The following is a 16,700-nucleotide window of genomic DNA, read 5'->3' on the forward strand; positions in this document are numbered from 1 at the left end:
GACTGCTTCTACAAAATGGTTGCGATGAGGCATATATTGTCCAGTATCTCAAACATGGTTGCTGCAATCCATATTCCTAGTCAGAAGCTTTGCTAAATTTACTTCCATCTTTTTATCCTAGAATATCTTTTTTACTCTTTATAGATTTTGGTAATATGCTGTTTGTACTGTTGAATTGGAGAATGACCCCTATCTGTAATAGAAGCCATCAAACAAAGAATGAAATTTGAATTCACTTGTTGTTTTTTTATAACATTAAACACATTTCAAGTTGACTGGCCTTTAGCTTAGGAATGCTTCCCTGTTGATATAACGTAGTAATACATACACAGTCTGTTGTACTTCCAGACTGAGGGCCTGATGGCTGTGTGATGTACAATGTCATTATCATGAACAAGTGACCCAAATAAAAAGGTTAAGGTAACCATGGCAATTTTCTTATTATAAAACATAAAGGCAGGATATGGAAGATTGAGAAAAAGAGGAGGAGGAATGATTTCAAAAATATTTCCTTATTAACCTCCAACAGCACATCTTATTTTAAATTCTTTGGCGACAGTCTGATAATTTGCCTAATGTAAATTGGATGGCAGGAGCAGCTGAATCCTGATAAATTAATTTGTTAAGCTTGTACTATGGCTGAGGGGCTGGTGTAGAGAGCAGGGATTTAGATTTAGATTTCTGGACCACTGGGATCTCTTCTGGGCTAGGGGTGACTTGTACAAAAGGGACGGGTTGCATCTTAACAGCAGGGGGACAAACATTCTGGCAGGCAGGTTTGCTAGTGTGACACCTGTGGCTTTAAACTAAGTAGTGGGGGGGAGGGGTTAACAAATTGTGAATATGAAGATGAGGTAAAAGGGAATACAGGAGATATTGCAAAAGACTCTCGGAAGAATGGGAACAGAAGTTCTAGAGCGGAAAAGAAATTAAGGGCAGGGCCAATTGTGAACGATGTGAGAGGGGAGGTAAATACAGAAGTTAAAGTGTTGTACTTAAATGCGCGTAGTATAAAAAATAAAGTGGATGAGCTTGAGGCTCAGTTAGTCATGGGCAAGTATGATGTTGTAGGGATCACTGAGACATGGCTACAAGAGGACCAGGGCTGGGAACTGAATATTCAGGGGTACACAACGTATAGAAAAGACAGACAGGTGGGCAGAGGGGGTGGGGTTGCTCTGATGGTAAGGAATGATATTCATTCCCTTGCAAGGGGTGACATAGAATCAGGAGATGTTGAATCAGTATGGATAGAAATGAGAAATTGTAAGGGTAAAAAGACCCTAATGGGAGTTATCTATAGGCCCCCAAACAGTAGCCTCGACATGGGGTGCAAGTTGAATCAGGAGATAAAATTGGCGTGTCAAAAATGTAATGCTACGGTGGTTATGGGAGATTTCAACATGCAGGTAGACTGGGAAAATCAGGTTGGAAATGGACCCCAGGAAAGAGAGTTTGTAGAGTGCCTTCGAGATGGATTCTTAGAACAGCTTGTACTGGAGCCTACCAGGGAGAAGGCAATTATGGATTTAGTGTTGTGTAATGATCCTGATCTGATAAGGGGACTAGAGGTAAAAGAGCCATTAGGAGGCAGTGATCACAACATGATAAGTTTTACTCTGCAAATGGAAAGGCAGAAGGGAAAATCGGAAGTGTCGGTATTACAGTATAGCAAAGGGGATTACAGAGACATGAGGCGGGAGCTGGCCAAAATTGATTGGAAGGAGGCCCTAGCAGGGAAGACGGTAGAACAGCAATGGCAGGTATTCCTGGGAATAATGCAGAGGTTGCAGGATCAATTTATTCCAAAGAGGTGGAAAGACTCTAAGGGGAGTAAGAGACACCTGTGGCTGACAAGGGAAGTCAGGGACAGCATAAAAATTAAGGAGAGGAAGTATAACATAGCAAAGAAGAGTGGGAAGACAGAGGATTGGGACTCTTTTAAAGAGCAACAAAAGTTAACTAAAAAGGCAATACGGGGAGAAAAGATGAGGTACGAGGGTAAACTAGCCAATAATATAAAGGAGGATAGCAAAAGTTTTTTTAGGTACGTGAAGAGGAAAAAAATAGTCAAGGCAAATGTGGGTCCCTTGAAGACAGAAGCAGGGGAATTTATTATGGGGAACAAAGAAATGGCAGACGAGTTAAACCGTTACTTTGGATCTGTCTTCACTGAGGAAGATACACACAATCTCCCAAATGTTCTAGGGGCCGGAGAACCTAGGGTGATGGAGGAACTGAAGGAAATCCACATTAGGCAGGAAATGGTTTTGGGTAGACTGATGGGACTGAAGGCTGATAAATCCCCAGGGCCTGATGGTCTGCATCCCAGAGTACTTAAGGAGGTGGCTCTAGAAATAGTGGAAGCATTGGAGATCATTTTTCAATGTTCTATAGATTCAGGATCAGTTCCTGTGGATTGGAGGATAGCAAATGTTATCCCACTTTTTAAGAAAGGAGGGAGAGAGAAAACGGGTAATTATAGACCAGTTAGTCTGACATCAGTGGTGGGGAAGATGCTGGAGTCAATTATAAAAGACAAAATTGCTGAGCATTTGGATAGCAGTAACGGGATCATTCCGAGTCAGCATGGATTTACGAAGGGGAAATCATGCTTGACAAATCTACTGGAATTTTTTGAGGATGTAACTAGGAAAATTGACAAGGGAGAGTCAGTGGATGTGGTGTACCTCGACTTTCAGAAAGCCTTCGACAAGGTCCCACATAGGAGATTAGTGGGCAAAATTAGGGCACATGGTATTGGGGGTAGGGTACTGACATGGATAGAAAATTGGTTGACAGACAGAAAGCAAAGAGTGGGGATAAATGGGTCCCTTTCGGAATGGCAGGCAGTGACCAGTGGGGTACTGCAAGGTTCGGTGCTGGGACCCCAGCTATTTACGATATACATTAATGACTTAGACGAAGGGATTAAAAGTACCATTAGCAAATTTGCAGATGATACTAAGTTGGGGGGTAGTGTGAATTGTGAAGAAGATGCAATAAGGCTGCAGGGTGACTTGGACAGGTTGTGTGAGTGGGCGGATACATGGCAGATGCAGTTTAATGTAGATAAGTGTGAGGTTATTCACTTTGGAAGTAAGAATAGAAAGGCAGATTATTATCTGAATGGTGTCAAGTTAGGAGGAGGGGGAGTTCAACGAGATCTGGGTGTCCTAGTGCATCAGTCAATGAAAGGAAGCATGCAGGTTCAGCAGGCAGTGAAGAAAGCCAATGGAATGTTGGCCTTCGTAACAAGAGGAGTTGAGTATAGGAGCAAAGAGGTCCTTCTACAGTTGTACCGGGCCCTGGTGAGACCGCACCTGGAGTACTGTGTGCAGTTTTGGTCTCCAAATTTGAGGAAGGATGTTCTTGCTATGGAGGGCGTGCAGCGTAGGTTCACTAGGTTAATTCCCGGAATGGCGGGACTGTCGTATGTTGAAAGGCTGGAGCGATTGGGCTTGTATACACTGGAATTTAGAAGGATGAGGGGGGATCTTATTGAAACATATAAGATAATTAGGGGATTGGACACATTAGAGGCAGATAACATGTTCCCAATGTTGGGGGAGTCCAGAACAAGGGGCCACAGTTTGAGAATAAGGGGTAGGCCATTTAGAACGGAGATGAGGAAGAACTTTTTCAGTCAGAGGGTGGTGAAGGTGTGGAATTCTCTGCCTCAGAAGGCAGTGGAGGCCAGTTCGTTGGATGCTTTCAAGAGAGAGCTGGATAGAGCTCTTAAGGATAGCGGAGTAAGGGGGTATGGGGAGAAGGCAGGAACGGGGTACTGATTGAGAGTGATCAGCCATGATCGCATTGAATGGCGGTGCTGGCTCGAAGGGCTGAATGGCCTACTCCTGCACCTATTGTCTATTGTCTATTGTCTACAGAGTGTGAAAGGGAATTGAACATTAAAATGCTATGCTTGAATAAGGAATCCAGACTCTATTGATCTCCACCCCGAAACTATGCATTGTAATGATCAGAAGGTGCGGAGTGGTATGTAGAACCCAAGAGGATAAGAGGACCTTAGACATGAACAGAAGCCCACCAGCTACCATCATTAATTATGTATGGAAATACAGTTATTCTTTCTGAGGAACTGTCCATCTGATTTCTGTGAAGTTTGCAATAAACCCCAGGACAAGTTCCACTGTGATGTGAGATCACAGACTCCTTCCACACTGCATGTACAGTCCAATGTATGTGCACCCAGCAGAACCTCCACCGCCTCACCAATGAACTTGCATGCCTCCCTGAGGACCACGTTTATGGTGAGAGGTAGAAGATTTGGAGGGAATTTGAAGGGGAATATTTTTGCGCAGAAGGTTGCTGGACACTGGAATGAACTGCCTGATGTGTATGTGGAAGTAAACAGTTTCAGGCCAATAAAGCAGCATCAAGCCAAATACAAATTGCCAAGGCGTAGAAGGGTACAGATCTAATGCTGGTAAATGGGATTAATGTAGATACATAAATTGAATGGCATGAACATGGTGGGTCAAAAAGCCTGTTTCTCAGGTGTATGAGTCTATTGCTCTATGGCCATGTGACTCATTGTTGTCGCCTAGAATATCCTGTTATATATCAGCCTTTGAACTCTACAGTTTCATTGAAGATAAGTGCATGGAGACCACATTTGATGGTTCAGTAAAAGTACTTGAGCACTAAACCTGCAGGCATATTTAGAGCACAGAAATCAACAATTAGATGCAATGCTGTAGACCCAAGCCAACTTGCAATGGGCAGAACTTCCACTGTAATGTGAAATGTCCTCAAGACTTCTCCATTAACTTTCCCAAGTTCCCCAGTCTTCATGTTCTTCTCCACAGTAAGAAACCGAGGAGAAATATTAATTGAGGACCTTCTCGATCTGCTGTAAATAGAAGACAACTTTGGTTTCTGAGGGGCAGATTCTGTCTCTAGTTATTCACAAAATGCTGGAGTAACTCAGCAGGTCAGGCAGCATCTCGGGAGAGAAGGAATGGGTGACGTTTCGGGTCGAGACCCTTCTTCAGACTGATGTCGGGGGTGGGACAAAGGAAGGATATAGGTGGAGACAGGAAGATAGAGGGAGATCTGGGAAGGAGGAGGGGAAGGGAGGGACAGAGGAGCTATCTGAAGTTGGAGAAGTCGACGTTCATACCACCGGGCCGCAAACTGCCCAGGCGGAATATGAGGTGCTGCTCCTCCAATTTCCGGCGGGCCTCACTATGGCACTGGAGGAGGCCCATGACAGAGAGGTCAGACTGGGAATGGGAGGGGGAGTTGAAGTGCTGGGCCACCGGGAGATCAGTGGCGTTAATGCGGACCGAGCGCAGGTGTTCAGCGAAGCGATCGCCGAGCCTGCGCTTGGTTTCGCCGATATAGATGAGTTGACATCTAGAGCAGCGGATGCAATAGATGAGGTTGGAGGAGGTGCAGGTGAACCTCTGTCTCACCTGGAAAGAATGTTTGGGTCCTTTGATGGAGTTGAGGGGGGAGGTAAAGGGACAGGTGTTGCATCTCGTGCGGTTGCAAGGGAAAGTGCCCGGGGTTAGGGTGGTTTGGGTAGGAAGGGACGAGTGGACCAGGGAGTTGCGGAGGGAACGGTCTCTGCGGAATGCAGAGAGGGGAGGGGATGGGAAGATATGGCCAGTGGTGGGGTCCTGTTGTAGGTGACGGAAATGTTGGTGGATGATATGTTGGATCCGCTGGCTGGTGGGGTGGAAGGTGAGAACGAGGGGGATCCTGTCCTTGTTGCGAGTGGGGGGATGGGGAGCAAGAGCGGAGCTGCGGGATGTAGAAGAGACCCTAGTGAGAGCCTCATCTATAATGGAGGAGGGGAAGCCCCGTTTTCTGAAAAACGAGGACATCTCGGAAGCCCTAGTCTGAAACACCTCATCCCGGGCACAGATGCGGCGTAGACGGAGGAATTGGGAGTAGGGGATAGACTTTTTGCAGGGGACCGGGTGGGAAGAAGTGTAGTCCAGATAGCTGTGCGAGTCGGTGGGCTTGTAATATTCTTAATTAATTCTTAATTAATCAGATACTCCTTAATCTTACCTGCCAGAGCTATTTCATTACCCCTTTTTGCACTCCTGATTTCATTCTTTAGCATGCTCCTCAATCCCATGCTCCTCCAGGGCCTATATGTGATCCATGCTTCCTTTCTTTCTGATTTCTGCTTGCACTGCAATGGAAGAGGTGATAATATTCATCAGATGCTGCATCATGCTTGGGTCCATCGGCATTGGAGTGGATAGGTTCTGAACAAAAATAAACATGCTGCATAGGTTCCAGATTCCTTCATGTCTTCACACTGAATGCAGGATTTCTGTAAGGTTCTCAATAACCAACTATTTCATTGCACATCAGACCACTTCTGCAACCTATACCATCAAACTTCTCAGCTGAATTCCCTACACTAGTGTGTGTGTGCATGTGTGTGTGAGTTTGTGTACACATGTGTGCATGTGCATGCTTATATGCATATGTGCGCGTGTGCATGTGTGCGTGTGTGCTTAGTCTTAGCCTTCAGAGAGCCGATACTTGTGTTTTCATTCCATTCTCCTCATTCCATATCATTCTTGTCCAGTGACCTACTTCACATAGATTCTGACTCTAAATTACACTCAGTGTCTGGATTTTCTCCATTCCTGGAGAAAATGAATTGGTAGTGTTTCAGGTTGGGACCCTTCTTCAGACTCAGTCTACAGAAGGATCCAGACCCAAACCATCACCTATTCATGTTCTCCAGGGATGCTGCCTGACCTGCTGAGTTACTCCAGCACTTTATGTCTTTTTTTGTGGTGAATGCAATGCTATCCCAGACTAGTTTACAGGAGTTGGTATCTGAAGATGGTTGACTGGCAATGACACATTATATGAGGTCACTTGAGCAGCACAGTAGTGCAGCGAGTAAAGCTGCTATCTCACAGCTCCAGGCTTCCAGTCCACTCCACCATTCAATCATGGCTGATCTCTGCCTCCTAATCACATTTTCCTGCCTTCTCCCCATTACCCTTGACACCCGTTCTAATCAAGAATTTGTCTATCTCTGCCTTTAAAATATTCACTAACGGCCTCCACAGCCCTCTGTGGCAATGAGTTCCACGGAACTCAGAGAATCCTGACTTCAGGTGTTGTAATAGTCATACAGCATAGAAACAAGCCCTTCGACCCAACTTGACAACACTGACTAAGATGTCCCAGCTATGCTAGTTCCACCTACCTTGTTTGGCCTATATCCTTCTAAACCTTTCTTATCCATGTATTTGTCTAAATGTATGTTAAATGTTGTGATGGTATCTGCCTCAACTATGTCCTCTGCCAACTTGTTCCATACACTCACCACTCTTAGTGTGAAAAAAGTTGCCTCTCAAGTACCTATTAAATCTTTGCCCTAAGGACCCGTGGATCACTGCTTATAGGAGGGAATTCACCGAGTTGACACCTGCCTGTCTCCTGCGGCCAAAGCGAACTGGACCACCCGCGGCTGAGCGTAAGACCTGGCGGACTGTGATCTGCAGGGGGGAGGGCGCTGAGCCGGCCCTTGCTTGTCCCCTGAAGACCAGATGCAACGGGTGTGGAGCAAGGCTGGTAGGAGGGATCGGGGTCTGGCCTGAAGAAGAGTCTCGACGCAAAACATCACCCATTCCTTCTCTCCAGAGGTGCTGCCTGTCCCGCTGAGTTACTCCAGCATTTTGTGTCTATCTATGGGATCTAACCCTAAAAGTCTGCGGCGGGAGGTGCATAAATGTGGACGGGCGAGAAGAGAGATGTTGCATCCAGTGAAGGCGATGGCTGGAGGCCCGCTGTAGCCAGGGGCTTGCCTGGATCAGGCACCACTCATAAGATCAAGAGCATGGACAGGACTTTGAACATGGTGCCAGAACATTCAGTTCAGTTCAGTTTATTCAGTTGAGTTTAGTTTATTGTCATGTGTACCGAGGTACAGTGAACATAACGTCTCTTGCATGCGGGCTCAGTAGACTATTTCTATATTATTTCACTTTGACAATCGGGGATGTGCTTAGATACGGCAACACTTTACTGGACTGCATGTAAGATAACAATTTCACTGTGCGTTTGCACACGTGACAATAAACGCACCATTATACCACTGGGTGTGCAGCGTGGGTTTACTAGGTTAATTCCCGGAATGGCGGACTGTCATATGTTGAAGGACTGGAGTGACTAGGCTTGTATACACTGGAATTTAGAAGGATGAGAGGAGATCTTATCGAAACGTATAAGATTATTAAGGGGTTGGACACGTTAGAGGCAGGAAACATGTTCCCAATGTTGGGGGAGTCCAGAACAAGGGGCCACAGTTTAAGAATAAGGGGTAGGCCATTTAGAACTGAGATGAGGAAAAACGTTTTCAGTCAGAGAGTTGTGAATCTGTGGAATTCTCTGCCTCAGAAGGCAGTGGAGGCCAATTTTCTGAATGCATTCAAGAGAGAGCTGGATAGAGCTCTTAAGGATAGCGGAGTCAGGGGGTATGGGGAGAAGGCAGGAACGGGGTACTGATTGAGAATGATCAGCCATGATCACATTGAATGGTGGTGCTGGCTCGAAGGGCCGAATGGCCTCCTCCTGCACCTATTGTCTATTGTCTATATTGTAAAAGGTGTCTGTGTAAAGTTTCCATTTTCACCAGGTGACCATTTGGATTTCTTCGATATCCGATTTCCTCCTACCTTCCAAAGAGTAATGGCTTGATAGGTTATTAGGGCACTGTAAACAGTCCTTGTGTGTAGCTGGTCAGACCTGGGAGAGTTGATGGGAGTGTGGAGAGAATGAAATCGGATTAGTGTAGGATTAGTGTAAATGGGTGCTTGGCTGAAGGACTTGTGTCTGTGCTGTACGACTCCATCTATCTCTGTAATCCTCCTGCGGCATTGCATGCAGGGCACTGCAGGGCACTGAGCGATGACTCTTGGCACCAGTCTCCATGGATATCAGTTCTCTTTGCCTTCCATCTGAAGGGACTCATGGCTCTACTGTGCGTAGCAGGAGACCTCTCAAATGTCACACCTTCTTCGCCGTACCCCTCCCCTCCCTTCCTCCCTCCCAATACAACCTCTGAAAGTCTTAGCGTCCAGCATCGTGCCGTTGTTTCGTGGATGAGGTTTGCTTGTAGGGCAATGGCCAGCTCCTAGTCCAGCCAGTGCGCCTCCCCTTTAAGAGGGCGCAGACCAGACCAGCTTTAAGCGAAGCGAGCCGCTCGCCTACTGAAACACCCAGCTCATCGACCCGGCTCATCGGCTGGGCACGGACGAAATCAGACGCACATACTTGGTTTGCAATCACACACAGTGAGATAGATGACCGTGCATCACACTACCCTGCCTGTACCCGTTTGTGGGAGCTGTTACATTTAACCCACATTTGGCTTTACCTAATACATAATGCTGCCCATATCACACACACACACACACACACACACACACACACACAGTGCCATCCAAATCTTGCACTCGATAACACGACACGTTTTCCGGCAACATTTCTAATGCATTGAAATAAAAGTCACCAGCTTCAAGCAAGACCAGTGTACGTGCTCTCTATTTTTTTAAAAAAATTTGATAATCTGGTGAAGAGTTGACGATTTACGCTCCGTCTAGCTGAGCAGAGAGAGAGAGAGAGAGAGAGAGAGAGAGCATCTCCAGAGAGAGAGAGAGAGCTGTGAAGCAAACCCCCTTTGACAACCGGGGATGGTGTGATCCAGGAAGCGGAGTTGGGAATAAATCAGGTGACACGCTCCGTCTCCCCGTTGAGATGGAATGAGCCTTGGAGCCGGTTGAATAGAAACAGGAGGAGAAGGTTTAGCGCACACTCGAGAGCTCAAACGTGGAGCTAGCTGCCGGGAGGGGGGGGAAAAAGAGGCTCCCAGCTGAAAGGGGACTTGCTCAGCAGCGGGGAGGAAAAGCGACACCAACCATGGCTTCAAATTTTAATGACATAGTGAAGCAGGGCTATGTGAAAATCCGGAGCCGAAAACTGGGGGTGAGTAGAAATCCGATGACAATGCTTGTTAACAGCTGGTTAAAGCAAAATTGATACAGGGGAGACAGTCTAGGTGGGTGTGGATGGGCTGCAACAGCTGGAGCTAAAACTGCCTGTTCAAAACAAAAGCAGCCAGGTTGCTTTCAGTGTATATATTAAACCGGGGCTGGTGTAACGAACTTTCCTTTTTATCAGCGTGTCTTCACAACTGTCAGACTCGGTCCGTTTCCCCACTGACAGTGCGGAGTTTCTGACTGAGGAAATTGACATATATAGGTTGTCCTGTTCAGGTGTTTTAATGTATTGTTAGACGTGTTTTATGGAGAGGAAAAAAATAAATAAAGTTACAGGTAGCTCTGAATGATTTTTTTTTAAATGGTGGAAATTCCACCCGATTGCTGTAGGTGTCTGCTAATTTGTCGCCCTTCTGGGGTTTCGTCTACCTACATTGGAGCAGCTAAGATTTCAAATTCGGTGCATCCTGCAAGAATTTAGTGACATCAAAAATAATTAATAATGAATAATTTTGATACTGTTTTGCCACATAACCACTTGACTGCTTCAGTGCAATGTGCCTCTCAGTGAAGTCATCTCGTGGATGAAATAAATTGAATCCGATGCCAAAGTTGGTTTTAACTAAATATGTAGGGATCATGTTTTACTGACAATGCCAAATTAGGATTTTGTGTTTTTGTTTAAAAGTGTGTCAGCACTTTGCTTCCATTAAACGTTGTTTACATATGCAGCATACCTAGTTATCTGCTACCCTTCCAAATGTGTCGCATTGAACTGCTGAGTCTTACTGGTAAAAAGGCATGTGTTGTTTCAGGAGAGTCACAGCAGACGAGCTATTGAACACAGACTTGAGTGTATTCATTGCACTCATCTGTTGTATTGGAATACTATAGGCAACAAGGTTCTTTATTACTGTAGCTTCAGGAACTGTTGGCACTAACAGACATCTAAAGTTGTAACAGTTTAAAGAAGGTTAACTTTTTAAAATTTTAATATTGTCTTTTCTATTTCCATCCATGTCAAACCCTTAAAGTAGGTTCAAGAGGCCATTTGGACTTATCTGCTAGCTTCACTGCCATATACACCTCCAGTAAAGCAATAAATAATTGTGCAGTTTGTGATGCTAGCACAGTCTGAGCTGAACAGGAATGAATCATGGTTGGGATTGATAGAATGGTGTGTTTTCACAGGAAGCTTCGTTTGCTTGCTCTGATTTTTCTGGTGACAGGGGAATTGCAGCTTGAATACATTTCCACTCGCTCTGATTGTGTGCGAAATGTCCTATGTTGCCCAAAGGAACGTGGCACACGCTCATGTATCCAGCTAACTGCGACTTTGGCTCTGTTTATGCTGTGCGGGTCAATGCCTTGTAATATGTGTAAGACTTCAATTTGCAAAGGATTGTGGCGTAAAGTGAGAAAGTGTCGTTACATCTGTGCTGCCTTGGGCAGTGGATTGCAGCATTGTCCTGAAAAGGGGAGGAGATGCAAATCTGGGAACAAGCATCTGAAAGGAGAAAGAAGCTTGTGTTTTCTAACTACTACTGAGGGGAAAACAATGCTGTGGAAGCAATCGGTCAAAAGCAGATTGCCTAAAATTATTACTCCTAATTCTTAGTCATCACTCTCCCGATTAGACACTAGCTCAAAAAAACTGGTGCAGAACATAGTTTATCGTGACGGATTACTTGTATGTACATCTAAATGACATTTAAGAGCATTTTATTTAAACCAATTTTAAGACTGGTTTGAAACTGAGTTGAAACTATTTCATAATGTGCACTCTAGTTTTATTATTTTTCTTTGATTTCTACATTTATGAAGAGTTGCAGACTGCTACCACCCCTTTGAAAGGGGGTGTGAGGGTGATTTGTGTTTTGTCTGCTTCTTGGGAGTGGTAGGATCTAAAATGGCATCAGATTTCTGAGACATCCTGAAACATCTAGGTGGCTTTCCATAGAATCATACTTTTTACAAATCACAAATTATGTGACTGAAACAGTATTGGCAGGACTGCTATAAATAATGTCTTTCAGCATTAGTGGTTGCAACTGTAAAGGAAAGTGAGGCAGTTTATTGGTGATGAAAACAGGTCTGGAATTAGTCTATGTTGTTCCATTGCTTCAATGGCTATTTGGCTTTTTAATTAAATTCCTTCTTTAGGTAATACTCAGTCTCTCTTTTATTTTCTATTCAGAATACACCTCAATTTGATGAATATGATTTTAGTTTGTATAAAAGGGTGACTTGGTGAGTTTATGCTGTAAGTAAGAATGTGAGAACATAAGAAATAAAAGCAGATATGTGCCTTTTACAAAACTTGACCATGCTCTGCCACTGTGTTAGAACATGGCTAGAACCTGGCTCTCCCCCCCCCCCCTTCTGGGGAAGAAAATCTGTCCTTGAACAAAACATTGGCAAACTCCACAGCAGTCTGGGATAGGAAGTTTCTAAAATCCATGTTTCCCTAAGAAAATATATATTTTTTCTTTTGGCTTAGGTTTAAATGGGCAACTCCTTGTGCTGAAACTGTACTCCCCCTAGGTCTGAACTGAAATATCCTCTCAGCATCTACTTGATCAAGTCCGTCTCTGAATTTTGTGTTGCAATAGGACCACCTCTCATTTATGTGAATTCTAATGAGCATGAACTCAACATTTCATGTGGGGCCCTTCATCCCAGAAATCAATATAAGAGAACATTTTGAACCGTGTCCAATACAAAAACATCCCTCCATTGAGTGAATGAATAGTTCCTGCATTTGAAAGGGGGAATGAGAAAATAGCAGATAAATTAATCAATGTGTCTGTCAGCACAGGAGGGACAACAAACCTGCCAGAAATTCTGGAGGATCAAGGTTTATGCAAGAATGAGGATTGGAAGGCAATTGGTATTATTTTTTTTTAAAGTACTAAGGAGGTGAATGAAATTGAAAGCCAATGATTTGCATCTCAGAATTTGAAAGAAATGGCTGTAGCAAAGATGAATCATCTCCATCTTATTCAAAACAGAGATGAACTGATTTCTTGATATTAAGGGAATTGAGAGATCTGAGGATCATGCAGGAGAATGAAATTGAGGTAGAAAATTAGCCAGGAGCCCGATGAATGATGAAACAAGCTTGCAAGGTTAAATGGCTTCATTCTGCTTCTAATTCTCATGTGTGTATGTATGTATGTTTGCAGCACAAAGTGTGGTGTTGCATATATCCTGGAGCAGGAGCCTCCAAACTTTTCAGCATGAGGGCCACATTATATATTTGGCACATTTTTGCAGACCGTAGGAAAAAATAAAGAAATGACAGTTTTATAAATTTAATGAGATTTATATGGCAACAAATAAATAATATTCCATTTTTAAAAAGAGCTTGAAGTATTGGTATATATATATATATATATATACACACCGTAGGTATACAATTATTTATAAAACAGAAAAAAATACAGTGACCACCAGTGGGCATGCAGACAGTATAGAAATATATATAATGGGAGAGTGACCACATGTGTGTCACCGTCGCAGTGACTCACGGGTGGGCACTCCGCTAAGAAATCATTAAAATATAAAATTATTATTAAGTCGGCAGCTGCATACAAGCCCTCAACTTGAGAGGCTACTTGACGTGTAAGTTCGGAAACTGCCGAGATCGGCCCTGAAGACCGGAGAACCGAGGAGGAGGGAGCTGCTGGCGACGACGGGCACGATGAGTGGGCCAGTAGGAGAGGGGTAACATCTCCAGCAGCTGCAAGGTCGGCTGCAGAAGGCCTTTCCCCCAGGACACACAAATGGTCGGGCGAGGAGAGGGAAGTCATCGACGGGCCGAGCCAGCCGTCCTTAGGGTGACGGAGGAGGCCCTGCAGCAGCCTGGGGCTCGCCTGGATCGGGAGCTGCTCTAGTACATCCAGCGCACGGACCGGACTTTGGACTTTTTGTAAACGGCGCCAAAATATGGTGGTGACTCGTGCACGTGTGATCTACGATAAAATAATTCCACTGTACGGTGCACACGTGATGATACACCACCATTCATATAGGCCTCTAAAAAAAAGTTCCCACGCTACCACAGAACCCGCAGCACGGAACGTGCTTGCGGGCTGGATAAAATCTCGTGGCGGGCCGGATGTGGCCCACGGGCCACAGTTTGGAGACCGCTGTCCTAAGGTATTGCAACATGCCTTTCCAACTAGGGGTGGCGCAGTGGTAGAGTTGCACCCTGACAGCGCCATAGACCTGGGTTCAATCCTGACTTTGGGTGCTGTCTGTATGGAGTTTGTACATTCTCCCTGTGACCGTGTGGGTTCTCTCCCATGTTCCAAAGACGTGCAGGTTTATCAGTTAATTGGCTTCTGTAAATTGTCCCTAGTGTATAAGATAGATCTAGTGTCTGGGTAATCGCTGGTCGAAGGGCCTGTTTGCACACTATATTTCTAATCTAAACTAAACCCTTGTATTTCTACACAATTGCAAGTCCACCATTCTTTTTCCCATTCAAATTACTTGCTGTTTCTGCAAGTTTATTCTGTGTTTTATGGCAGCATTCTCCCTCCATTCAAACAAAATTCTGCTTTTCTCCCCTTCTTATCTCGCATTTTCCCAGATTGTATTCTATCTGGCAACATTGTCTCTGTGGGTTCACCAGCACTATCCCTTTTGCAGATTTTGTGCACCTTCCCAGTAATTTCCTGGTTCAATTTTAATCTGTGCGACCTTCATCTGAGGAAATGACGGGAACACATCTTATGAATGTCAGACAAGGTGAGGATCGGGCCTGATGATGATGCATTCCACAGTTAAATAGTATGTTGAAGACCATAAGTCTTCATCGTGATTGATTTGATGAAGCATTTGGGGGGCCTCTAGTATCACAGAGCTGCAGCCTCGTTAGTAGCCTGAATTTTGGGAGGGCAGTGTTAAAATTATGCAAGGGAATTGCATCCTTTTGGGGAACTGATGCACTGTGAAGTACTGAGAGCAAATACCATACAATCTTGATCACAAATTGCCAAGCGTAATCTTGTTTGCCTACTGTTGTACCCAAGTATTTATTCATTCTGAACTCTTGACAAGATCAAATCTTTGTTAAAGCTAACCTTTCCTATGACAGAATTGGGTTATTCTTTGCAGAATCTACTCTTCTGAAGAATTAATTCGCTATCGAATGCAGCCCTGGATTTAAAACAATACTGTAAATCTTCTGCAACAAGCATTAATTTTAACTGAGAAGCTTTGTGAGTAAAAGGTGTTTTGTTTAATTGGTGCTTGAATTGTGCACTCCCTAAAGGTGCCTTCTTGCCCTGTCAATGACTGGATGTTGTACACACAGACAATAGACAATAGCTGCAGGAGTAGGCCATTTGGCCCTTTGAGCCAGCACCGCCATTCAATGTGATCATGGCTGATCATCCACAATCAGTAACCCGTTCCTGCCCTCTCCCCATACCCCTTGACTCTGCTATCATTAAGATCTCTATTTAACTCTCTCTTGAAGCATCCAGAGAATTGGCCTCCACTGCCTTTGGAGGCAGAGAATTCCACAGATTTACAACTCTCTGAGTGAAAATGTTTATAAGTTCATAAGTTAAAGGAGTAGAATTAGGCCATTCGGCCCATCGAGTCTACACCGCCATTCAATCATGGCTGATCTGTCTCTCCCTCCTATCCCCATTCTCCTGCCCTCTCCCCATTACCTCTGACACCCGTACTGATCAAGAATCCATCTATCACTGCCTTAAAAATACCCTTTGACTTGGCCTCCACAGCCTTCTATGGCAAAGAATGCCACAGATTCATCACCCTCTGACTAAAGAAATTTCTCTACATCTCCTCCTTAAAAGAATGTCCTTTAATTCTGAGGCTGTGACCTATAGTCCTAGACTCTCTCACTATTGGAACATCCTCTCCACATCCACTCTATCCAGGCCTTTCACTATTCTGTACGTTTCAATGAGGTCCCCCCTCATTCTTCTAAACTCCAGCGAGTACAGGCCCAGTGCCGACAAACGCTCATCATAGGTTAACCCACTCATTCCTGGGATCGTTCTTGTAAACCTCCTCTGGACCCTCTCCAGAGCCAGCACATCCTTCCTCAGATACGGGGCCCAAAACTGCTCACAATATTCCAAATGTGACCTTACCAGCGCCTTGTAGAGCCTCAGCACCACATCACTTGTCGAGCTCTTTGCTAAATGAAGCAGGGTCTGCCTCTCCCTACCTAATGCTTCAGTTTTAGACACTTTTAGACAATTAACTCTCCCTCGAGTCAAAGCAAACGTACCTCCCTAACCTGACTCTCTCGTAGTTAAACATTGCTCGACAGAAGCATATCAGGTTTTTACTGATTTGGATGCAAAAAAGTTTGGTTTGATCTATTGAAGCAAAATGTATGAACATCAACAGTTCCAATATGAGCAATAATGATACTTCAGCAAATTTTGGAATATTTTTGAAGACATCGCCGATGATTGATTCTGTCTCTGCATGCTGCGGAATTGTAGGATGGGCTTCTGGCTGCGCTCATCTGCAGGTTCAGCCATGCCAATGCAGAGAGGTGCCAAAAAGAATATCGGCTGCTTCCCTACAGGGAGGGAGGGAAAGTTGGAGAGCTATCCATCTTTGCAAACTTCTTGAAACTTGTATTGCTGGCAGCCTGACTGTATGGTTCTTATCTCCAAAGGGGATGCAAATATTGGGCAA

General features: G+C 44.6%; 1 protein-coding gene across 1 annotated transcript in view; it reads left to right on the top strand.

The window, feature by feature from the left end:
* The first annotated feature begins 9,806 nt into the window (after positions 1-9,806).
* Positions 9,807-16,700, top strand: part of dok6 (docking protein 6) — a 328,109-nt gene continuing 321,215 nt past the window's right edge. The window contains exon 1 of the mRNA XM_078397809.1: positions 9,807-9,993. Within this exon, the coding sequence (XP_078253935.1) occupies positions 9,928-9,993 (66 nt within the window). The 5' untranslated portion in view covers positions 9,807-9,927. The remainder of the gene's footprint in view (positions 9,994-16,700) is intronic.

Source organism: Rhinoraja longicauda, chromosome 4 (genome assembly GCF_053455715.1).
Source record: "Rhinoraja longicauda isolate Sanriku21f chromosome 4, sRhiLon1.1, whole genome shotgun sequence".
Lineage (NCBI taxonomy): Eukaryota > Metazoa > Chordata > Chondrichthyes > Rajiformes > Arhynchobatidae > Rhinoraja > Rhinoraja longicauda.